At 31.6% G+C, this 25,441-nt stretch overlaps 2 protein-coding genes across 5 annotated transcripts; one reads left to right on the top strand and one right to left on the bottom strand.

The window, feature by feature from the left end:
- Positions 1 to 380: 380 nt before the first annotated feature.
- On the top strand, positions 381 to 19,457 carry LOC145639114 (type IV inositol polyphosphate 5-phosphatase 3-like). Of its 4 annotated transcripts, none has more exons than XM_081690277.1 (12): positions 381 to 621; positions 746 to 795; positions 10,260 to 10,305; positions 10,552 to 10,702; positions 12,074 to 12,146; positions 12,233 to 12,337; positions 12,627 to 13,488; positions 14,038 to 14,222; positions 14,400 to 14,508; positions 16,578 to 16,720; positions 17,943 to 18,177; positions 19,018 to 19,457. In XM_081690277.1, exons 3-12 carry the CDS (start codon positions 10,270 to 10,272, stop codon positions 19,042 to 19,044), a joined length of 1,926 nt encoding a protein of 641 aa, XP_081546403.1. In that variant the 5' UTR covers positions 381 to 621; positions 746 to 795; positions 10,260 to 10,269; the 3' UTR covers positions 19,045 to 19,457. The 4 variants fall into 4 exon arrangements, with proteins under 4 accessions (XP_081546403.1, XP_081546401.1, XP_081546400.1 ...); XM_081690275.1 differs by having other exon boundaries at positions 10,462 to 10,702; XM_081690274.1 differs by lacking the exons at positions 381 to 621; positions 746 to 795 and having other exon boundaries at positions 9,710 to 10,305; positions 10,462 to 10,702.
- A 451-nt stretch (positions 19,458 to 19,908) lies between these two features.
- LOC145639116 (uncharacterized) lies at positions 19,909 to 24,544 on the bottom strand. Its single transcript, XM_081690278.1, has 10 exons — positions 24,401 to 24,544; positions 24,226 to 24,287; positions 21,987 to 22,106; positions 21,767 to 21,866; positions 21,503 to 21,583; positions 21,314 to 21,363; positions 21,069 to 21,219; positions 20,928 to 20,984; positions 20,540 to 20,661; positions 19,909 to 20,294 (listed from the first exon to the last, which is right to left on the bottom strand). The coding sequence occupies exons 1-10, from the start codon at positions 24,455 to 24,457 to the stop codon at positions 20,084 to 20,086; spliced, it is 1,011 nt and encodes a 336-aa protein (XP_081546404.1). The 5' UTR covers positions 24,458 to 24,544; the 3' UTR covers positions 19,909 to 20,083.
- Between the last annotated feature and the right edge of the window lie 897 nt (positions 24,545 to 25,441).

Raw genomic sequence — 25,441 nt, 5'->3', positions numbered from 1 at the left:
TCACTTCAGTTCTAATCAGTTCGGTTCAGTTCAGTTCATCTCCAATATATTTAGTTGAGTTAAGCTCCTAAGTTCCTTCTCCCATAAAATATTCATTTCACCACAGTTAAGTTCAATTCAGTTAAGTTCAGTTAAATTCAAATTAGTCAGTAAATATGAACAATCCCTTAATTTCGATAATTTTAAATTCAATACAAAAATGACACCATTATAACAAATAAATAAGAGGGTGTCAACTAAATAAAAAGGAATTATACAAATACTCATAAGTGGTATCAAACTACTCCATACTTGGTATACATTAATTTTGTCAAGTGGAGGAGAAATTTAAAAAGTTAGTGTGAATATATATATATAGCACCGTCTTGTTCGTCCACCGATCAGTCTCTTCAAACAAACACCCTCTTCTTTCTTTCCTTCCCCATTCCAACTACCAATTTTGTTCTTCCAAAGTCAAACTCAAAATAATACTAACACATTAAACAGGAGTTTTCATTCATTATTCTCTCCGAAATTTAACCAATTAACCAAAACTCTGTTTTTCTTTCTAAACTCCAATTATTAATATCAGCCGTCTTTTTAACTTTCACTATTCTTTTTCTTTCCTCTAAACTTCTTAAGGTATTTTCTTCTTCTACATTTTTGCCCCCTCGATCATTTTTAGTCTAAACATTATTTAAGAAACAAAATACAATTTTTTTTTTTTTTTTCTGATAAAATTCCTAATTTAGAAATATTTGCGCAGAAATAGAAGACGAATTTGATTGTCGATCAAGCAAAGTTAGAGCAAATCAGGTGTGAATTTCTCACTCTCTCTTTCTTACTCCATTAACTGTGAATTAAAATCTTATTTTATTTATTTATTTATTCGTTTATTTATATATTAAGCTAGATTATTTATGTATTGTTAATAGATCTTATCCTGAAAATTTCCTCTCTTTTTCACCCCTTTTTATGAAAGAATCATTCAGTCTCACCTTTTTCTGCATCAATTAATAAGTATATTATCCTACTTTTATTTTTAGTTTTTATAGTATATTATTCTAAAATTGGATAAGTTATGTTAGATTTTTTTCAATCGAACAAGGGCTTGTACGTTAATGTGAAACCAAAGAGGGTGTTTTCCGGGTTTTTGAGATAATCATTTTTAATCATTTGAGGTTGAAGTATGAGTATGACTAATCGTTTTTCAAAGTAAATATATGAGTTAATTAAAAGCATAATCAACGCATTCACATAAAAACAAACAGGGCATTCACTTTGTAATATTTAGTAAAAATAAATAATTTCAGTTCAATAAAAATCATAACTAAAAAAGAATTATAATTGAAAAATTAGTAAAAATAGCTCCGGTTCATAAAAATTAATTTCGGATCGGTTAATATAATTTAAGTTCAGCAAAATAATTGCACTTTTGTAAAAATAATTCAGTTTAGCAAAAATAAGATGAAGTGAACATGACCGAACTAATTGGCTAACTGTGTAAGTACACGTTAACTTAGGCTGACCACTTACGGAGTATTTTATTTATTGATTGAAAATGATTTTTAACTATTGAAATCATTCTTAAAAAATTGAAATTAATTAAAACTTTAATGATCATGATTTATTAAAATTGACATTAGCATGTCACTCATAGAGTGGAAATGGCTCCAAACGACAAAAGTATAGATTACCCCTTTGATGCGACAAATAATTACTGTGCACAATTACTCGTATTCATTATGCTTATACGTTGTATTAGTAATGAATCAATGACAAACAATATAGACGATGCTTTCTTTAAAACTGGCAAACAATTAATGTGCAATGTTTTGTTGTTAGATTTCGTGTGATATAATGATTTTAAAAGATGAAATGAAGCACAAAGAAACAAAAGAAATTAAAACAAAAAAAGAAGAAAAAAGGAGGATGTATTTATTCTCCGAGGTACCAATGATCAAAGGCGTATGAATGTGACTACACGTTTGAATTATGTGTTTTATACTGTACTGCATAGTCTTCTGAATTCTTTACCAAAAAAAAAAAAAAAAAAAAAAAAAAAGTCTTCTGAATTAATATGACTTTTAACACTAACTTTTACCATTTGCCTTTTTTGTGTTTAAATTTTTATTTAATTACTTTTTGACTAGTAAATCTTTATTTTTATTTTTTTTTAGGGAATTGTAAAATCGTTACTTTGTATTTACGAATGTTACATTTAAAAAGCCAACGAAATTTATCACTCAAAACTTGTACGAAATAGTTTAGTCAATAAAAATAACTACATCGGCCGACTTTGTAATTGTAGTACTACGAGTCTACTGAGTATTACCTAAATAAGTAATACGAGTAGTACTCAATACTCAATAGTACTCCGTAATTAGTTATTGTCCTTTTGATGGAGTACTTGACCTTTTGGACTTCAAATACCCATCTTTGTCCCTATTTGATTATTTATACCTAAAAGAAAAAAAACAATTTTGTGAGTATTATTATACTAAATTCGTTACATATTACATATTACGGAGTACGAGTATATGTTAATATAATAATACTCATACAATTATTTTATATAATAAAAATATACTTGGTATACAAGATTGAAATGCCGCACTTAGGCTAATACATTAAGTTAATTTGCCCAAACCCGTATTCAACTGCAAACTTTCACAAGTTCTTGCTCAATATTGGAAGCATGTTGTTACTGTTCAATAAGAAAAAACAAGATCCTTGTGTCTTATCAACAACCCAGAAAATGACTTCAAATAAAGAATGTTACAAGTCTTACAATCAATTCAATAATATACAAAGTAAATAAGAGAATATGAAATAAATAGTTAACAACCTCCAAAATAAGGTAGACTAACTCCATCATAATAAACTATCAATTAGAGTTTACAATTTATTTGTTTTAAACAACTTGCTACATTTAAGATCAAAAACTAGTTTTTGGGCCCAGACGATACCCTGGATTATTACATGGAACTGATCGGTAATATATGTTGTAATTTATGATTCAATTTTCTTTTAATTAAATTTGTTATTCATATTGTCATTTGTTATATATTAAAATGTTGTATTTATTCAAAAGAAAACATTAAAATCACATAACTTAGAGGTAAATTACAACATATATTACCTGTGATTTTAATGTTTTCTTTTGAATACAAAATATGATTAAAACATTAAAAACACATAACTTATAGTGGTAAGACAATTAGTTCTAAAATTAGAGGTTGTGAGTTCAAATCTTGTAGTGAACTATTTTTTTATTATTACCTGTGTCATAAGTATTTAGGAACAAATGGAATATTTACTTAAGTTCACTATAGTTTTTTTTGGGTTCATTTTTCATAACAAAACGAGAAAGTTAGAGAAAAAAAAAAAAAAAAAAAAAAAAAAAAAACAATTAAGACATATACTTAATGTTTTTTTTTAATATACTTGTATATAGATTCCGGCATATAATATTAAAAAACCGTCCGAAAAAAAGCTTACTATTTGTGGAAATGTTCCTTTTCCATAAAATTTTGGTCCGACAATAGAATTTCCCAGTTGATCAAATCTTATCTTAAGCTCTCTATCTTATGTCTACATATGCATATTGTATTTATTTCACATTTGCACGTTATAGTCAGATCAACAACTCTTGTGCTTAAAACCCCACCATATTTTAACTTAATTGAGGATATTTTTACATGAATTTTGTTTTTTTAGAAATGGATTATATACACAATAGAATATTAAAGGAGGGTCATGAAATAAGAAATAAGAAATAATTCATGAAGTAGTGCTACTCACATAGGAGGCAGTTTTGACCCGCGCACTTGTACTTACTTCTTTCGTTTTCTCTGATTTATTGTCTTTTATATAGAACAAATAAATTATTTGCGTGTATATGTATATCGAAGTATACATAAGTATTTCATGGAACATAATTTTACACGTTAATGATGATTAATTTGTTAATAAAAGACAATAGAGAGACAAAGAAACGAGTTTTATGACAAGTTATTATGAGAAAGAGAATGTTAGAAAGCTTGAATTATATAATGTGATTCCATGAGTACATACATATAATTCATGAGTTAATAATAGAGTACGACTAGATACATTTGAGCATTTGAATAGGTACATATTAGGGATATTTGAATAGCTAGGTACATATTAGGGATATTTTTTACTATTAACACAAAATATAAGCAATAACTAATAATGATAATATAATCATCATAATTATCATTAACCTTTATATTTTAAATCCTAAAAGCTAATGTAGAGTTATTTTGTACATGAATTATTACATCTCTCACATGCATCCATTTGTTAATTATATTGCTTAACTTTCAAAAAAATTAAAAATAAATGATAAGTTATAATGTCACCAATCATTCCAATATTATCATGGATCTTGCTAACGAGCGCCCGGGGCGTTAGATAAGGATAAATTATATTGGTTGAAATGGTATTAAGTTAGGAATTCATGACAAAATCACGATCGTTCGGTGTAATTAATGTTAATTTTACTCTAATATTTGCACTTTAATTCTCTTATCTACGTCCCGGGGGCGCTCATTAGCTTTTGCCTATTATCATATACAATCCCGGAGGTAGTGGAGTAGTAATTAATCTCACAATAAAGCCAAAAAATAAAATAAAATTATGTACATAACGATTCCAACACAACTTGAACATTTAACCTCATTTTAAATCTCCTTCCATTTGATAATTAGTACTCCGTAACATTTGTCTTCATATATAATTATTAACATTTCATTTCATTTGACTACTATAGAATTTTCATCTCAAATGAGTGTTGCATCGTTGCGGAGGGTATGTGGATGTAATGGATGTTGGGTAAAGGTGGGTAATGGATGTCCAATTCGTCGACAAGGTGGTAGACTAGTTGATTAGGGCATCCATGGTTTCTCTATTTCACCCGTTGTTACAGATCAATTTGGAAGTTGAGAATTGATCTTTCTATAGATGCTAGCCTCTCGTCACCTCTAAAATTCTACCAACTAAACAACTATGATACGAAAAATAAATGAGTTTTACTAAATAAAAAAGGAGTAATTTAGGTCTTGTTTGACATCATTTTTTGTTTTCAGTTCCTGTTTTTTTTAGATAACTAATAAACAAAAACATGAAATAAGAAATAAGAAAAAAGTGTTTCCACTTTTTTGTTGTCAGTTTTCAAAATTATTATGATTTTAATAAGTTTAAATAATTTTTGATACATTATGTGACATATATCATATACTTTTATACAACAAAAAAACCAAAAAACAGAAAACCACAGTAATGCCAAACGATTATTGCTTAATGCATTAATCTGTAATACTGTGCATGTGATCCATTATTATTGATCTTAACTGTTGGGTCATTAGGCAAATTGGAAGGATAAAGAAATTAGTAGGGTCATTGAGTATAATTTGTCGACTTTTTTGGGAAATGGTTAAATTTAAATTTCCCTACCATTTTATCATATTAGCTTGAAATACATGAAATACACTAATATTACACTACTATTCATTTTGTTATCTTTTATTTGTCTCATTTGTCTTTTTGTATTGTTTTCCAAGCACACTTTTCAGCACACAAAAATCTTCAAATATAAAACATTTTAGTTAATATTTTGAAACCACCACTTGAGGGAAATTAACAACTATCTACTCCTTTTTTTTTTTTTTTTTTTTTTTTTTTTTTAATTTTATTATTATACTCATAATATAATATCTCTTAATATAGTTGTGAAGGTAGCTGTTAACTGTATAAGTAGCTATTAGCTGCCAATAAGCTGTGAATTGTGAATGTAGATAATTTAGATATGAGTGTTCGGTAAAGTAGCGGCTGACTAGCTGCTACGTATTAAAATAATATTTTATTTTTAAAACTATAGATTAAATTTTCATCATCTACCTCTACTTTCAAAAGCTAATATTTTTAACTTTTTGTAAAGCTAATATGAGTGTTCGGTAAAGTAGCGGCTGACTAGCTGCTACGTATAAAAATAATATTTTATTTTTAAAACTATAGATTAAATTTTCAACATCTACCTCTACTTTCAAAAGTTAATATTTTTAACTTTTTGTAAAAGCTACTTTCTCCCCTAAAAGCTACCCTAACCACTACTTTGCCAAACACTAATATTTTTTGTTAGTTAAAAAAAAAAAAAAAATTGTTAAGTGATGGTTTGACCAAGTCAAACATATAAAAGCTACTCAATAACTAACGCCGAACACGCCCTTAAATGATACAAATTAAAAGGAATAATTTCCTATATTTTACTAAGCTACTCTTTCTTTTTTAGTTGTTTAATGACATTTACACAAGGCCTAAGAAATCAAGAACTCAACTATTGGAGTTGTTTTTTTTTTTTTTTTTTTCCTTTTTTGAAAATATCTATCTCTTGGGGTTACTTCATCTCGATCTCCTTACTTTAATCAACCCCAATTAAATAATTATCATCAACCACTACTTTTTTTTCTTGCTTTTCTTTGGTTAGACAATAAATGTCAATTATGAAAATTTTGTTCTAAGAAATGTTGCCCAAGATGCCCTTTCTAAATGAATGGATCTAAATAGTATGAGCATTAAGTAGTTTCTTTCAATTGTATGGCTCTATATGATCAACTCATCAACTACTATAATAAGCAACAATTGAAAAGTGTACTGTATAAACAATAAATATTGTAGAGTAGAAAATAAAGACAATCTATATTATTATTGTTGAGTATTTTTCCAACTTTTAATGACAAACTTCCAAAACCTTAATCTTCAAATTTTGTTAACTTCTCTATTTTCATTTTATTTTTTTAAAAAATACTATCACTTCTCATCATAACTTCTTATATCATCCTCACATTTAAAATTACAAAAATTCTTCTAATCATGTTTAATAATAATAATAATAATAATAATAATAATAATAATAATAATAATAATAATAATAATAATAAACAAAACAAAAACCAATGATGTATAGAATTAATATACAAAAAGTGTAAGCTGTTAGTGCCTAGTTTTTGTAGGGGTGTTATTAAACTAATTTTTGTTGGACCAAAATATTTTTAATGATTATGATAACTTCATCTGGGTGAATTTTTCTGATCTGATATGTTAACATCAAACAGTCTTCACATTATATGGTAAATAATTTCAGGTGTGTTCATTTTTATCCTTCTTAATTTTAAAAATAAAACAAAGAAAAATTGCAAGAATAATATAGAAGATCTTTAGTTTAAGATATTTATAAAAAAAAAAAATTATAGAATTAATTTTTACAAAAAGTTAATTTCAATCATATATATTAATATGTTAAAATTTCAAACAAATAATCAAAAAATAATAATAAGTAAAATACTACCCAAGATTAGAGATTTGATGTATTCATAAACAGATAAACTAACATTTGCTTGGAAAAATTCTCAAAAAAAAAAAAAAAAAAAAAAAAAAAAACACGGAAAAAAAACGAATAAAAAAAAGTAGAAACAATTATTTAGGTTCATTTTTAACCTTAAAATAATTACAATAGGAGGTGGATGGGTATTGTATCATCATTATTTAGGGATTGTTTACTCAGCTTAGTTTCAGTTCAAAATAGACTCTTAGAGGCAAAAATTTTGGACATAAACCCTTTTTTTTTTTTTTTTTTGGCATAAGATTACTAAAACCCTATAATGGTTACCCCATTAATTGTTACCTCCTGTTTCACCTAATCTAGACATAACTACTCATCTGAAAGACAATGGAGCAAGTAATTTAAGACATTGAAAAAGAAGAAGTTGAACAAGTAAGTACAATTTTTTTTGGGTGTTGTTTGAAAAGATAAGAAAAATAAACCTTAACAAGCCCATCTCGTGAGGAGAATTCCTAAATTAAGTAGAATGAAGGGGTTTGTTTTAGAGGTGATTCTACAGTTTTTACAAGTCGTTCATAATAGTAATAATACGTGATCGAATTAATAAATTATGGTGCCACCGTCCAAGGTTGGTGCAAGGCTTTTTATAAAGATGGCAGTTGATGAATAAGTAAAAGGAATGAATAGCTAAAATAGGGTTGCCCAACTGGCAACTGCACCCATTTAATTGGAGATTTGTTCTTAAAAAAAAAAAAAAAAAAAATTAATAATAATAAAGAAAAAGAGGATCAAGCATGCACGTATTCAACAAAAGCAAGGTTTAATTTTACTTTTGAGATTCTGCCCCTTAAATAGTTAAAAAGCATTGGAATAAATAAATATGCAAAAAGGTATGCCAAAAAATATGCTAGCTTTGTTTTTCAATGAAATACAAGTCTCATCTTTGATATACCCTACAAAAATATTCCAATCTTTTTCCACCACAAATTCAACATCTTATACAAAGTATTTTGGTGTTTTTTTTTGCAACATTAAACATCAATTTTTCACGAGATATATGTTGATTTATGAAAATCAAAAATTTATGGTGCATGTTAACATCAGTCTTTATGATTACATGGCATTATTATGCAAGAAACTATAATGTCATTCTTATGGGCTCTTGCTTGTTGCATTTATACGTATAAGAAATAAAAAACTAAACATTATTCAACGTTTATATCGAGCCTATACTGTACGTGTGAGGGCGTGATGGTTATTATGTTGTCAAAAGATACAAGGATCATAATATAGTAAATTATGCTCCAGTAGTTTTAATTAAAAGAAATTAAAATTGTAAATAATAAAAACATAAAAATGAATTACTTCGATCTGTATGCTATATTATTTCTAAATAGTTGTATATAGAAAATTGTGGCTTCGAGGGTATTAACTAATAACTAATTTACAAACTTATGAATATAGTTATGCAAATCGTATTTTCAATTCAAATAACGTAAAAATTGATAAACTGAAAACAAAAAACGACAATTAAAAAAATCACAAAGTGGTGAAGCAGAAGCATGGCGTGCAAACAGTAAAGTTTTTGCATAACGCATTAGCAGTCGACAGACGATCACTAATTATACAGCATTGACCTTGTTAGTGGGCAAGTGGGTCGACTATTACAAAGTTATAATCTTTATTACAAAGTTTTAATTGACATTTGGAATACGGACATGACTTCTACTCAATGGCGCGTGGTCCCACCTCACCACCCCTCTTCCTTGTTTGTGGTCACTATTCAATACTACTATTACGACTACTTCGCAAATTTCTATACTGATACTACTACTATACTAGGTACGGCCTATAGAGTAGCCGTATTTGTATTTGTAACGAATCAAGCTTTAAGTGAGACCGTCTTATATTTCAATGTATGAGTTTCGAATAACAATACTGAGTATTAAATAGTTTTTCTCTGTTTTTTTAAATACATCACTTTGAATTTTGTATATATATATATATTATGTTTGACTTAATTTTTTCTCCTCTAAAAAAAATAAATGTTACTCCGTATTATATAATACGGAGTACTATATCATTAGATTAGTCATAATGTTTAGTTTCATGATATAATTTTGTTACAATTTTTACTCGTATATTTATACATAATGATAGTTATTGGGTCAAATTACTGATCGACAAATTTAACATTCAAACTAAAAGTTGAAAATCACGATCTTATACTTAGTGGTTGCATGTTAGGTAAGAGTAGTAGAATTGGAATAACAATACTCCCTTTGTTCCATTAAAATTGACCCATTTGATTACTTATTGTATTCATTTTACTTTTTGATTCAAATGGGGCAATTTTAGTGGGACGGATGGAGTAGTTGATTTCAATATACTTTGTAATTTCGTATGAGGTTATTTTTTTCAAAAAAATAAAAAGGGGGCAAAAGGACAAAAGTAGAACAAGAAGGCATTTTTATTTTCCTAAATGCATAAACAAATGGACAAAAATAGAATCATAAATGATTGATTTAAAAAGAAGTGTCTCAAGCTTTCTTATCTTATTCATTCAGTGCCAAACTAGAAGCACTTATTTGTCAAAAAAAAAAAAAAAAAAAAAAAAAAACCTAGAAGCACTTATTAGTCTAGCACTCTAGCTTTGTTGTGTTTAATTTTGACCAAATCTAGCTCACAAGTCATTTGGCTCGAATCAGGTCGGGTTAATATTAAGATTAATAACACCCCCACCCGATGACCCGAATGACTTATGAATTAGTTGATCATACAAATTAAACTAATTAAACACATTAAAAATACCGTTAATTAGTAATGAAAGTGGTGGTTATCTCAACTATATCCACCAATCAAATACAGCTTTTTCAGTATATCTCTTCTTAATTCTAACTTATTAAGCTTCTAGATTATCAGGGATGCAGCCACGTCACACCCGCCGCCGATCATTAGAGGTAATTATGTCTTAATATCATCATTATTAACCTCAATTACATATTATTGGAGGGTAAACTTCCTTTCATTACTTTTTTTGAAAAAAATTAAATTTTAAAAAATTCCCAGAAAATTTTTTGATCAAAATTTACAATTGGAAGTAAATGAAACTGTAGAGAAATGGAGAAAGAAGTACTAGTTCAAGTAGTGGTAATGGTAAGATGAGTTGGGCTGAGTTATGTTGTTTGGGTTGCACCTGCCTGCAGCTGTTGTGGCCTAGAGTTGTTCTGCGCAAATGGCTTAACATCTCTTCCAAGGATTCCGATTACAGCGCCGATACCGATGTAGAAGATATTGATGATGATGACGACGACAACGACGATTTGTTTGGTTCTCTTGCTTCTGTTGACGAAGAAGGTATATAGTTTTTTATTTTCTATTTTTTATGTTATGTCAAGTTATGTGTAGGATCATGGAATTGGAACATTTTATTGAATGATTTGTTATTTTTACTGTGTAAATAGTATTTCATTGGTGTCATTAATTTATTGTTGTTTGTTTGAATTGGTAAAGTTTGATTTTTGATGGTGACAGTTGCTTTGGATTCAGGGTATACTAATTCTGTTTTAGTATTTGATTTTCTATTTTGGGAGTTATAATTTTGGTGATTTTTTTTTTATTTTTTAATTGAGGAAGTAAGTTTGCAATTTTTTGATTATGGAAGATGTGAGAAAGATTCAAGTTGACTAGGTGATTAAGGACATTAGAGTGCTAAATTTATGCAATTAGTTAATCTACAACAGTGTCGAATTCGGTTTTTTTGGGACTACAGAAACTTGCTAAGAATTATCGACTCCAAAGACAATGGTAAATTGGAAGAGTAGTGCTAGTTTTATGCAATTAGTTGAATCAACAGTGTCGAATTCGGTTTTATTCAATGTAAAGAATATATTTAGGAGTTATTCTGTCCAATGAAAGAGACACGAGAATATCCATCATGTTGATTGTAGTGTGTAGTTAATGGTCTTATACCGTGTGTTTGGGAGTTCAGAGTTTTTAATGAGAAATTTCTAGGCAAAACTGTTTGAGAATTGAAATTCTTTGACAATGTTCGGTTGTTAAGAGGAAAACTATGGAAAAATATATCTAGGAAAGTATGAGTCTCATATATACTACATATTACGGATATTTTACCTAATTTGTTAATCCATTGTTATCCTTCAAATGCGTAGGAAAAACTAATCAAAATCTGAACTTTAGAGTACCCAATTGTCCACATTTTCCCCATAACCAAATAGCAACCTGCTAAAAATTAATGATAATATATACTTTTCTTTTACTCAAGATTTCATGAACTCGATGCTGCTAATCATTGTATTCTAGAACTAATTGTTCCAGCTCTTCCTGATTGTTACATTTATTAGACACCCATTTATGAATATTCAAGATGTATTTATCCACCTTTTCAGAGACCGTAGTCTTATATGGTTAACTACTTGACTGTGTGTTTAACAGTAGGTATCAAAATAGATAAATATGACTGGTTTTGATGAGTACAATATATCAGTGTATGCTGCTAATTAACTTTTCATGAGTATTCTCTTTTCCAAATATATGTTAAATGTACAAAAGGATTGGATGAAGCATGCAACGTTGTTAATATACTTAAATATGAGGGTTTTTAGTGAAATATGCCTTCCTATGTTTGTCCATGGATAATATCAATGCATTGCATATTTTCCCCTTATATTATATGTGCTCTCATAAATTTGCACATTTTAATTTCAGACAACCTACCACGATTGAGAAGGCGAAACTCTGAAACTTTCAGGGCTCAATATATACATACGAAGGATATCAGGTACTTGCTTCATCTTGGATACTGAAAAGTACTGTTGTTTCTTTTTCTGAGCTATGATTATTGAATTCTTTCTTCCTGGATTGTAGAGTATGTGTTGGGACTTGGAATGTCGGTGGAAAATTTCCGCCTGATGATCTTGATATTGAGGATTGGATAAACATCAATGAACCATCTGATATTTACGTGCTTGGGTAAGATCTTTTTGTAGTAATTCTTAAAGTATCTCCCTATATTTTCCCATTCATATTTGGGCCTTTTCTAATAATGTGATCATCTTCATTTATTTCTATGAGGCTGCCTTCAAAGCACTTGCATACTCCACCATATGCGTGCCTTGGCATATGCAAAAAAATTCGTTCATAAGTGTTATGTTCTTTTCCTTTGGCTTGCTGTACTATATAATAGCATGATTTTCCACCCGCTTTCTCAGTCATTCTAATATTATTATTGATTTTGATTTTATTTTTAAATATAAAATAGTCTCCAGGAAATTGTACCACTGAATGCTGGTAACATTTTTGGGGCTGAAGATAATCGACCAGCCTTGCAATGGGAAAGTATTATTCGAGATACACTTAGTAGAGTTACAGCTAAGAAGGGCTTTAAAAGTTACAGTGATCCCCCTTCTCCATCAAAGTTCAAGCCGTCAGAAGATATTCCTGATATAGAGGATGAGATATCACTTGGTTCTGATAGCGAAGGGGAGGAGGAAGTGTATCCTGTAGATGAGGAGCTCAATGGATTTTATGAAGTTAGAGACAAACTGGTCAGTAGTGATGGAATGTATAAAGACCCTGGAGTTTCAAGAGGTGATGAGATTCCTTATTCAGACGTTTGTGTAGAGAAGGATTTGAAAAGGCAAACAGTACCTTCAAAGAGATTTGAGAGGTTACAAAGCTTTCAGTCAGGTCCTCTGAACGCAGGTGATGTATTCGCCATCAATCCAATGACATCGAAATTAACTAAGACATTAAGTGGGACGGAAAGGATTGGTTTAAGCTGGCCTGAGCCTCCCCTTGATTTGTTAGCTCAACGTGTTTTGGAGAGACCGCTTAGTTTTAAGTCTGGAAAATCTTGTAAAGTGTCTAAATCATTTAGGGCATACAATTCTTTTAAGATAAACGGTGACTACAAGATGTTGCCAGATGCTTCTACGGTTGCAGCACTTGACCTTGAAACACTTATACGACGGAAAAGAAGACCAGAATATGTGAGGATAGCAAGTAAGCAAATGGTTGGAATTTTCCTCACTATATGGGTTCGTAAAGATTTGCGCAAACATATACAGAACTTAAAGGTGTCTACTGTTGGTGTTGGTGTTATGGGCTATATTGGTAATAAGGTCTGTCTCTTTCCCTTTTCTTATCCTGTCTTGTTTTTACTTCCTCCTTTTAACCACTCCTGGTTCTGCTTGTTCTTTGTTTAAATGAATAAACAAGAATTTATTAGTTTGCTTACAGTTTTGACTGGTCCATGAACTATGTTAATAGAATCTTATCAAATTGGATCTCAATTGTTTCTTCCTTAATTTCATGTAACGACATAATTTAATATTTAACTTGTCTAGTTTCTCGTAATTTGTATTGATATCAATTACCCATCTTAATAAAGTTATTCATGACTTCCAGATGAGCATCTGTATGAGTTTGGACTTTTAACCTGCCCAATCTGCTTTCCCTTTGAGAATCTAGTAACTCTTTTTTTCCCCCCTTTTTTTACAAGTATAAAAATAAGCCTTGGAGCTCTAGTCTGTCTTATTAATTTTGTCTATTGATGGAATTCCTTTTCCTGTATATATATATAGAAGGATCAAACATTCTACTTGCATCTTCTGCCTCATGAATTGTACCTTTTATACCCATGCAATTTATACTTGTATTTTGATTTACAGGGAGCAGTTTCTATCAGCATGTCGATATATCAGACTCTTTTCTGCTTCATATGTACTCACCTGACATCTGGGGAAAAGGAAGCTGACCAACTAAAACGGAATGCTGATGTGAATGAAATACACCGAAGAACATATTTTCGCACAGGTTCAGGTCTTGGAGTTCCTAAAAGCATTTATGATCACGAGTAAGTTCAGTTTATTCACACTTCTTGTTCTCAATTTTCTGCAAGTGAATTTTTTCATTACCTATAGTTGTATGTTGGTGCACAAATTTGGAGATCTGGGGAGTTGGGGTAAAAGTGCTGCTAAAACTATATTGCTTCATCTGATACATGGCATTTCTTATGTGTTCGTCTTTACAGAAGAATAATTTGGCTTGGGGATTTGAACTATCGCATCAGTATGTCATATGATGACACACGGAAGCTAATATCTGAAAAAGAATGGTCCAAATTGGTCGAATGTGATCAGGTATGAGCTAAGATAAATTACTCTCTGAAAAGAATCAAATAAAAATTTCTCTCAATCACTAGCAAAGTTTAATCTGTTTGAAACTTCCATATTTTTAAAATCACTTGGAATTTGAACTTAGTCTTCACCTGGCATGATTTGACATAATTGTTTTGAACTTTTCTAGCTCTAGTTTCCAGTGCTTGCATCTGCAAGAACATGATTTATGAAGTCAAGCTTTTTAATTTTTTGTATTTGCAAGTGTTTTTGATCCTGATGAGAATGTCCATGCATTGCATTGACTGTGACTCAGTGAGTGTGTCAAATGCTGACTTTATAGATTTATTTTGGGCTGGTAGGGTTCTATGTTTTAGCTTGATTTGAAGATTGGTTATGGCATCTGATAGTGCCTCATTTGTGAATGGTTTAATGCTGACCTGTTGGTAACATTAGCTATGTAAACTAATCAGCTTACAACTGTTGGAGGATTCGGATGGTTGAGCATATATTAAAAGTTAAAATGGGAACCCAATTTTCTTCAACTATCTGAATTGGTGGCATTATCATTTTGGTAATTTTGAATCTGCATAACCATAAGTTTGTAGCTTTGGCTCCAGGCAGAAGAACTTGTTCTGTCACACCATGTTACATCAGTCAAGAAGAATAATCATTGTAATTAATGTTTTTTTGTTGGTGATGTTTATCATTAGGAATATGTGAAAACATAAATGATGAGAGAACATTGGGACTACCTTGAAAAGAATGAGAGGGAAACTTAAGCTATGTAGACTTCTCTTCAGCTTCCTTTGGGGGGGGGGGGGGGGGGGGGGGGGTGGGAATTAGGCCCCATTTGGTTTGATGTAAAATGTTTTCATGGAAAATGATTTTTTCATTTTTTTTTCCCCCATTTTCCTTTGTTTGGTTTGTGAAAGGGTGGAAAACAGTTTTCCCAATGGTGGAGAATTGCGTCCTTAATGATGGAAAACATTTTCCTTTACTAAACAAGGGAAGCCACATTTTCCTCCCTCCTTAATCCTTTTTACTTCCGTCTCATCCATCCTCTCATCAAAATTCAAGTTCTTTTGACTGGCACTATAATAAAGTGAACTACTATAGCTGCTACTGTCAATCATAACATGTAATCACTCACTTTTGGAGACGTTAATGCTCACTTAATTCCAAACTAAGAAATTAGAAGAAAAAAAAAAGAGAGAAAAGGGCACAAGTATAATTTTTATAAATCCAATGAACCAATCACATTACTGCTATTCTTCTAAGTATTGGAGGTACACCTCTGAGGCTCTGATCATGATGGATGAGTGAGGGTTTGGAGCGGATTCATGCAGATTACTCCCTGTGACAATGGAGGGGATATTTTTTTTTGTTGAACCTTAGTTTGATTTTGACATGAAATGGTTGTCTGCTGCTTTGCAGGGACTGAATATTAGTTTCCTATTTGTCTGAATAATTTTCATGTGAAGTGCATGCTTATTCATGTTTTCCCAACTACAGTAGATTGTTGTAACATTTCTAGAAGAGAATTAAAGAGGGGGGAAACCCCTCTAGCAAAATGTTAAGCATTTGAGGTGCTGAAGTAATATCATCCCAATAATAAGATGCTGATAGTTGCAAATATTAGATAGGAGTAATGATTATAGATGTTAATGTTATTGTCTCATTAATTTTTGCATATGCATTTCGTGAATATGAATTCATATGCATATGCACTTCATGAATAGAGTTGTAGATTCTATCGAGTAATAGTTCGATCTTCTCTTGTTTGATAGAAGATGCGAGCTTCTAACTAAGCTAAAAATAGTTAGTCATTGCCTTTTTGTCAACTTTCACATGTTGCATACCTGTATCATCAAGAAAACGAAATATATTGAGTGGCAATTTGTAGTTCTAAGTTACAGAACCTGATTGATGTAAATTAGTATTCATCACGTAGTGTTCAAAAGAAAACACATGTAATTCCAAAGACGAAGTACTACTTAGGATAAGATAACTTTCTTCGAATAACTTATTTTGTTGACAGGTTGTTCATTATGGTCTCATTATTATTAACTTGGTGACACTTATAACTGCAGCTTGTGAAAGAGTTCAGAAAAGGTCATGTATTTGATGGATGGTCTGAAGGTATATTAAAATTTCCACCGACTTACAAATATGAGATGAATTCTGACAATTATTATGGAGAAGATCTGAAAGTGGGGAGACGTACCCCAGCATGGTACGAAATTATATCATCTTTTACTAAATAAGTTGGTGCCTTGTACAATCTTGCTGATTTTAGCTTTATATTTTCAATTCCGCTTTACTTTCTTTTTTTGTGTCTTCCCCATTTTATGCGGGTTTTTTTTTTTTTTTTCTCTCCAAATCTTCTCAGGTTCTTCTATTACCTTTCCAATTGTCTTGAATGGTCATCTAATATTGTAAAAGCTCATCCAGTACCCACCCCCCCCCCCCCCCCGGTTATTTCTTTTTTCCTTCTATATTGCTTTGTTACATGTTATCTGTTAGTGTTTGCATATGTATGTATTCTAGTGATTTGTTCAATTAGTTATTCAAGAAATCATGTCTTAACAAATTTGGAAATATAATTAGTTGAACTAATCTATACAAATTGTAAAATTACTGCTTCAAAATAGTAAAAGAAGTACAATCTAGTATGGTGCTATAATTTGTAGTCTGCACTCTGTAGGATGTATCTCAAGCAGACATATGTCAGTGTTTCTACTGTGATGTTTTAGGTCGTGGTAAAAATAAATGGTGTTTCAATTCAGACAAGAGTGCTATAAATAAATCTTACAGATTTTATTTTATAAAAGAGAAGATTGTGGTGAAGAAATATAGGGTAAAAAAACCAGTGAATAATTTACTACACATTACGTCTGCACACTCATAATGAATGTGTACCCGAATTTCTGCCTAGGCTAATGTAATATAAGTTCCTAATTTGTTACTTCGTATATTGTAGTATTTCATGATTTTTTTTTTTAAAAAAAAAAGGTTGGGTAACCAATTCTCTCAAATGAGTAATCATTCTAGGAAATGAGGAAGTAAAATTTTTCTGTTCACTTTTCATATAAGATCAAGTACCCCTCTTCCTTCAGAGTGGTTTTGAGGAGGAACTTTTCACGCAATTGTACGTGATTTGTTCTTCAGAAGATCAACGAAAATTATTTTCCATCAAGCATAACAGAGCCTAAATGTATCATTTTTTCTTAATGAAGTCATCAGTAGCATGTAGATTGTGCTACATATTGATTCTATGAATGTGTTACTATTTTCTGCACCTTTACTGTTAAACATGCGTGCCTTTAGGCAGGCTCTTAGCGGTAAGTTCTAAATGCCAACAGTGATATATCCTATATTGCCTTGCAACATCACTAGTATTGTCCAAGAAAGATACCTTAGCTTGGAAGTACTGTATTGACTTGTATGCTTTTCAGGTGTGATCGTGTCCTCTCATTCGGAAAAGGAATAAAGCAGCTCGATTATAGAAGATGTGAACTTATTTTTTCTGATCATCGACCTGTCACTGCAATATATGATATTGAGGTGGAGGTGTTCTCTCCTAGAAAGTTACAGCGGGCCCTTACATTTACTAATGCAGAAGTGGAAAATGAAGATATTGTGTTTGACCACAGAATGAATGCGGCATTGAGCCACTTGAGACCGAAAGAGGCAAGTAACAAATCTTTGTTTCTAATGTAGTGATCTTCCTTGGATATGTAGTGGCCTGATAGGTTGTCAGTGTGATTCTTAGCTCTTTGTTTTTATTGTGTGTTTCAAGTAGAGAAAAGTAGAGAAATATTCATAGCGTAGAGTTATCGCTGATGTTACACTTTAATGTTTAACAACACAGCATTCATTAAGTACCTATTTACCAAATGTTAGGTCTGTTGTGGTGGCAGCCGCACCTTGATATCAGGAGGAATAAAACTCTAATCTGTTGTATATTCTGTAACACTGGAAAATAGAAAGAAAATGCTGCATCTTCTTGAGTGTCGGAAGATGGTCAAGAGTGTGTTTTACATTGTATTGTCCACCACTCTTCACTTGCCCCTTTTCTCTTTTTTTAGATGCTCAAAGTGCATGAGAAAATTCAATGTATAGACAGGGTGATATAGTACTTTAATAGTATTTTTTCCCCTTAGTAGTTTTTTTTGGACATAGGCAAGGCAAATCAATTGATACAAATTATTAGAAAAGGAAATTGTAGTACAGCAACATCCTTTCACAACGTCATAACCCCCTCCCCCTGTTGAACTTGTGCTCAATCCACATTTAGGAGATTTGGACAGTGTGCTATTGAAGTAGCTTGGCTAGGTTATTTCCGTGATTGCACACATATATGGATGTCTCTTTTGTGCTTCCTTGCAACATATGAACTATATTGCACGAGTCCATGGAAGAAGTAGTATGTAATATCATAAAATTGAGACCCTTAATTTATGTACAGTATAAATCAACATAATAATATTTCAGATTATTAATGTTTATTATTGTTTCGATCTATTGCAGCAGGACATGCCTGGCTTGGTCCATTGACTTGGCGGGCAGCACTTGAACTGGATCCAGTGACTCGGTCTGTCTCGTGTGTACCATTCGAGTGTTCAGCAAGCCTCGATGGTATAGTACATTGCAGGTTGTTTCCTCCATCGATCTGTGATACTTGTACAGGTTTTGACAAATAGGCAAAAGCATGAATTCGAGAGCATCATCATTCATTAGACATTGATATAATTGTACATTGATGAAACAACCATATTATGTGTAAATTTTTGTCTAAATCTAGGATTCCATATATTGTAATCATAGTTCACACTATCATTATGCGGCTCTAGTTTTCTATGTTCCTTAACAGCTCAGAGTTCAGATGAAATTTGCTCTTGCAGTTGGATGAATTGTGTAACTTGTATGCCTATGATGTTCTATGAATAAGCAATAAATGCTATCTTCAACTCTTCGTTGTCCCCAAAGGTGAATCATATATCACTTTTGTTGTCAAACTGTATTAACTCGAGTTACCGGCTTTTCATTTATAATCAGGGCAATGATATGTGCATCTCTTACCCACAAATTTATTCCCTCGGTTCCTTGTTATTTGTTGTGTATACTGTTTTGGGTATTTCCATTCAGTACACAAGGAATTTGTTCTATTCATATTATAAATTTTGACAGGTATCTTCAACAAAAGTTATTAAGCCAACAATGTTCTTACTTTACTTTCAGAAAATTATACTCAAGTCATTGTTGTATTCATTTGAAAATGAAATTAATAAACCTTCCAATAAGCAATCAATGTTTGATTTTTATTTTAATGTAAAAAATGTACTGGAGAAACACAATGAGTAAAAATTTAAGGGAAATAGCATTTTTAATTATCAAAAAGTTATTGAATACAACCAAACGTAACAAATAAAAGGAACAAAGGGAGTAACATTTTCTCATTATAATTCAATATCTTTACTCCATTATTATGGTTTTAATATTTGTTAGTCTATAAACCTACACAGACCAAGCGTACAGAGAGCCAATTATGAAAAAGAGAGATGAAGGTGCATTCTCGCACGCATAATTATTTGAATTATGATGGAATTCCGGACAAAGAGCGAAGGTCCTCAACGATTGAATCAATTATAGAATGAGATCCAGCAGTAGCTGCAAATGGCAAGTGCTTAGCTGCTGCAGCTCTGTCAAAGTAGAATCCACCAGAGACCAATTTCTCTTTGGGTTGTAAAGCCAACCATATTATGGTATCAGCACCTTCTTCCCATGTTCGAAGTTTCCCAGAAAATCTAGCAATTATCAGTAAATATTACCAAGTCATTCAATCAGATGTCAAACAACTAAAATTTTCTGATGATCCACATTTATCAGGATATAGCCTTGTATAAAACATTAATGGTCTATTAAACTGGACTTTAGTTTCCCAAACATATCATTATTTTATCATAACTCATGATATATTTTAATAGGCCAACTAATCTAAAGATGAATGTGTTACCAAGGTAATCAAAATACAGCAAACTTCAGCTCTTACCTTTCTGAAAAACTTGGCAAACTTTTTGCAACTCCAGGTGTCTCGGCCCAACCTGGATGCATTGCATAGAATGCAATGTTCTTATCCTTGTACTTTTCAGCCCACTTTTCTGTTAAAGCAACCTGAGACAAACACATGGTGCACATACTGATTTAAAAATATAGCCTGTTCAAAACAAAAATGAAGAGATCTGTACGCATGAATGTATATTGTCTTAGTTGAAGGACAGGCATTTTAGAGAATCTAAGAATATGTATACGATACCCTACACCACAATGTTTTGGTATTTGACAGAAATTACTTTGATCAGTTCACTACGGTGAGGATGATTATACAAATGGTGAAATCAGAAAATAGATAAAATGTGAGCATGAATACTTTTACTGACCTGAACACGCTTGTTTCGAGCATACTGCATCACCCCATCAAATTTTCCCTCGCTGAACTTCATTAGAAAGAAACAGTCACAAATTACACCTGCCTCTTATCTATACAAATGAAGCTAATCTTTTACTCAAAGATAAGTCACCTGCAAATCTTTTGTCAAAGGAGAAGTGTACATCCCACCAGAAGAAACTGTAATTACTCGTGCATCAGGGGCAGCCTTCTCTAATAGAGGCAACATCAACTCTGTCATGGCATAAGTTCCCAATACGTTCACAGCAAAATTTAGCTCAAAGCTGAAAGGATACCAATTGAAAAAGCTCTATTAGCAATGCAACTAAAAATGAATGTTGTAGCATTTCTCTTAACCAAAAGAAGCATAATTTTTACCCTTCAGAAGTTGTGATACGATTATTTTCAAGAATGCCAGCATTGTTGACCTGTAGCAGTTAAGCAAATTAGATGAGTAGCATTTAGAGTCATATGAAGAAAGCGAAAAGGTTATAGTGCAATAAAACCCAAATGGTGTAAGATCTTAAAAACTAAAAGAGATCCTAGTTCACATGAAATTGAGCTTACCAAAACGTGAAGAAGGGTACCCTTTGAAGCAAATTTTGCACTGACCGACTTTATTTCACTCAAAGAAGATAGATCACATATCTACGCATGTAATTTAGAAGACAATTGCAATCAGCAGATTGAGCAACAACTATTGTCTTATAAACAGTTAATAATCAAGAGATCCCAAGGAGTTCATGGAAATAACAGAAAATATATCTGAAACCAGATCAATAATTGACCCTACAGTCTCTAAATAACACTTTTATAGAGAGTGACCTACACCTCCAAGTAAACATTCTGGTTTCCGGTTTCAGTTTGGATTTTAGAAAGAGCAGCTTCTCCTCTCTCTTTACTACGGCACAGCAAGTAGACAGATGCTCCTCTGTTGACAATTATAGATATAACATGACCAAAAGACCTCTTAGTTTCCATATAATCAAGAACTCGGCTTTCTGGATTAATTATTGAGATAAGCACAAAGTTCTGAAAGCATAGGGAATACCTTGAAGCAAGGTCCTGAGCAGTTGCAAACCCAATGCCAGTATTTGCTCCAGTAACAATACAGTTCTTTCCATCCAATCTCACCTTCATATCTTCGGCTTTAAAGTTTTTAGAATGTTCCCTAAATGATAAACAAGTATTTTAGAACTTTAAGAAGAACCAAATCACTAGGATGATCATAAGAATAATATTATCAATTTTAGAACATAAAGTATGAAATTTCTAAAAGTAAAAATTGATTATACAACATAAAATTTCTTTTCTTTTCATATAAGAGGAAGGAAGAACAGGAATTGAGTAAATAAGCTCAGCTATACACAGATGAAGTTCAAAAGTTCAAGAGAAACTCTAACTGCAGATAAACAATCAGATATTCAATTAGCTAAACATTAGATGAGAGTTATTTTTCAGAGTTCACACTTCACTCATCAATGCAGGCCTTTATATTAATTAACATTCTCTGATGGTAGCTAATGAAACAAATCAAAAATTGACTTGACTTTTATAGCTTAGATGGGTAATATCTCTCTACTGTGTGATCAATTTCGGTTATTATCATCTTATGAATTTCATGCTTGTAAGTTGTATTGATGATAATACTGCATTTGGGGACAGTGAGAGGTCTAATGAAACAACTTACAAGCATGAAATACATCAAATACATTCTGAAATTGATACAAATACTACTGCATTTGGGGATAGTGAGAGGTCTAATGAATCGATCAGTTAAAAAAAAAAAAGAATAACCGGAAAACCCTGTATATCGAAGTATCAAACCTTAGAATGATGATGCAAGTACACTCCCACTATCAGCCCAGGACATCCCAAAGATTAAGTGCAAATACTTCCCCCTCGTAAAATTATTATCATCTCCCTCATGCATGTATCCTTTCTTGTCCATTGCAAGTTCTTAACTACACAGCTTTTGATCGAGTATATTGGACAACAGTGAAGAACCCTCAGACACTCCCATGGATTCTTACGCCTGTCATCCCACCTTACTTCATTTTATCATTGGTTTCACGGTATAAAACAAGATTAGTGACAAAAAAATTAAATTGATCCCACAAGACTAAATAAATCATCTAGGAAGCCTGGAAACATTTGGGACATGAAGATTTCCCGTTTACGAAAACCCACTGCTTTCGTGCTAATGCAGCCTATAAATGGGCAAAGGTTGAGGTTTCCTGTTTTTTAAAACATTAATGTTACTGAAGCTCAAGTCGTTTCCATGCTACACAGTAAACATTAGGTCCGCAGTCCGCAGTCCGCACCAGATTATAGCCAACAAATTGGTGACCAATTGGTTGAACATAGGAAGTGTCATTTCTTAGAAATTCATAGGAATTTTTTTTAAGGTAGAAATTCTTAGGAATTTCAATTTGTATGGTTGATCATGATACGTCCGATTTCCCAAGGGAAGTTGCTTACCTAGGTACAGAAGTTTTACTTACCTATGGTACCTTGGTAAACAACTTCCTCCATTTTGTGGGAAGAAAAAAATTCCTATGAATATGTGAAATGAACAATTTCTCATGCTTACACTTCCTAGGGGAACTCCCACTTCCCATATTGCTATGTCAACCACATAAACAACTAAACAAGCATATAGGAAAAAAAAAAGCTTCAGCACCACTTACTGTTCAATGACAAGAAAATTCAATATGTATTTTTAATAAGATGATTGTTCATCTACAAGATAAATTAAATTATTAGCTTAGGCTAGACAACCAACGATTATATATCTAAAAACCAACAGCATTTCAAAATTAAGCTTTTATGACATCCCCAAATTACTATCAACCACACAACAAAATAACCAAAAGCTTCTATCAAAATCAAAATAAAAATAAATTATTGCTACTTAGTAGCTTAGGTAGCTAGGTCCTAAATTATCAGTCACATTTTCCTATGTAAGAACTTAAGCTCTCAAACCCATGTATTACTTCCGTTTTATATAATTTGCAATAATGAGACATTTTTTTCCTCTCTACTTTATGTCAAATCGTTGCAAGTAGCATTTAATAATATAGCATAATTTAACAAAAAGAACCTCTCCTAGTCTACCCATCCATAACTTAATAACGGCATATTAGAAAATTCAATAGATTATGACTTACATACAGTATAGCAGATCACAGTAAAAACACAATTTCTACCAATGTATGACAACTAATTCATGCAACAATATCAGGGAAACACACTGACAAATGGAGGTCAACATTTAAATTTTTACTTACATGAAACCAGCCTTGGTGAAGTTTAGGTATCCATACATCCCAAAAGCTGCTGATCTCCAAGCCTTCATTTCCCAAAAAAAAAAAAAAAAAAAACTAAACTAAATCAGTTGATTAATTAAAATTTGAACAATTAAAGCCAAATAGGAAAATAATTGCACATTTAAAAAGAAATTACCTTGAGGAGAAACATGATGCAATGCGTAAGAGAAATATGAATATGAATTTGTATCATACTCTTTTACAGTACTTTTATTTACATCAAATTGTGTACATTCATTAACTCATCAATCAATAAAAATGTACGAATTTATAAGGGGCTTGAGAAAATGCCACGTAACAAGTATTGCCACCATTATCCTATTTTGGGTTACCAAGCATATGGGCCAGTCAGGCCCGTTACTGAACACTTCAGAATTTTTGGAGCAGCCCATCATTGTTAACAAGTAGTTTTGATTATACTAAGGCCTATTTTTGATAAGGTGTCCAATAATAGGATGATAAAGGCATACGCATAGTGCACTTCAAGCATCCAATGAATATTGAGCATAAAATCAAAGAACATAAAAAAAAAAAAAAAAAAAAAGTAAGGGTCTGTTTATATTTACTGAACTGAGCTGAACTTATTGGAGCTGAATTGAATTGAAATGAATATTTTACGAGAGAAGGAAATTGGGAGCTGAACTGAACTACTGACCTAATTGAAGCTGAACTGAACTGAAATTAAGCTGAAGTGAACATACCCTAAATGGAAAGAACAAACTCTAATTAATATACCATCATCTTAGTTATAACTCTTATGTTAATTAGACTTTATATTCATGTTATTTGGTACATAGTATTAGGCTTGATATTCAACACATGCATACACTAGTAGAAAAATACAAATAGGCAACCCCCTAATGGCACCGGTTCAGGCCAAATCGGTGCCAAAAACCGGCCTAAAAATGAGTAGGTTTTTAAACGAGAAATGGCACCGGTTCAGCTCAAACCGGTGCCAAAAATAAAAAGGGCACCGGTTTGAACCGGTGCCTAACCGAACCGGTTTTTAATTATTAAAAAAAACCCGCCCATTTAAATACCCCCAAACCCTAAATGAGCCTATTCTCTCTCCTCTCCTCTCCTCTTTCTCTCTCCTCCGCCTCTTTCTCTCTCCTCTCCTCCTCTTTCCTTCTTGCTCACCAATTCACCATCGATCTTCTTCATTTCGATGTATTTC

The sequence above is a fragment of the Chenopodium album genome, chromosome 7, assembly GCF_948465745.1.
Source record: "Chenopodium album chromosome 7, dcCheAlbu1.1, whole genome shotgun sequence".
In the NCBI taxonomy this organism is placed as follows: domain Eukaryota; kingdom Viridiplantae; phylum Streptophyta; class Magnoliopsida; order Caryophyllales; family Amaranthaceae; genus Chenopodium; species Chenopodium album.
Note: the sequence above shows the minus strand (reverse complement) of the source record. Positions and strands in the feature narration are given on the sequence as shown.

Excerpts from the sequence above, each read along its gene's own strand:
- LOC145639114 (XM_081690275.1), top strand. The coding sequence starts at position 10,270 with ATGCAGCCACGTCACACCCGCCGCCGATCATTAGAG. Across the intron at positions 13,489-14,037 it reads TGGGCTATATTGGTAATAAG|GGAGCAGTTTCTATCAGCAT; the intron begins GTCTGTCTCTTT and ends TTTGATTTACAG. Across the intron at positions 14,223-14,399 it reads AAAAGCATTTATGATCACGA|AAGAATAATTTGGCTTGGGG; the intron begins GTAAGTTCAGTT and ends TCGTCTTTACAG.
- LOC145639116 (XM_081690278.1), bottom strand. The coding sequence starts at position 24,457 with ATGATACAAATTCATATTCATATTTCTCTTACGCATTGCATCATGTTT. Across the intron at positions 21,220-21,313 it reads CGTATCACAACTTCTGAAGG|CTTTGAGCTAAATTTTGCTG; the intron begins GTAAAAATTATG and ends GTATCCTTTCAG. Across the intron at positions 20,662-20,927 it reads CTCGAAACAAGCGTGTTCAG|GTTGCTTTAACAGAAAAGTG; the intron begins GTCAGTAAAAGT and ends TGTTTGTCTCAG.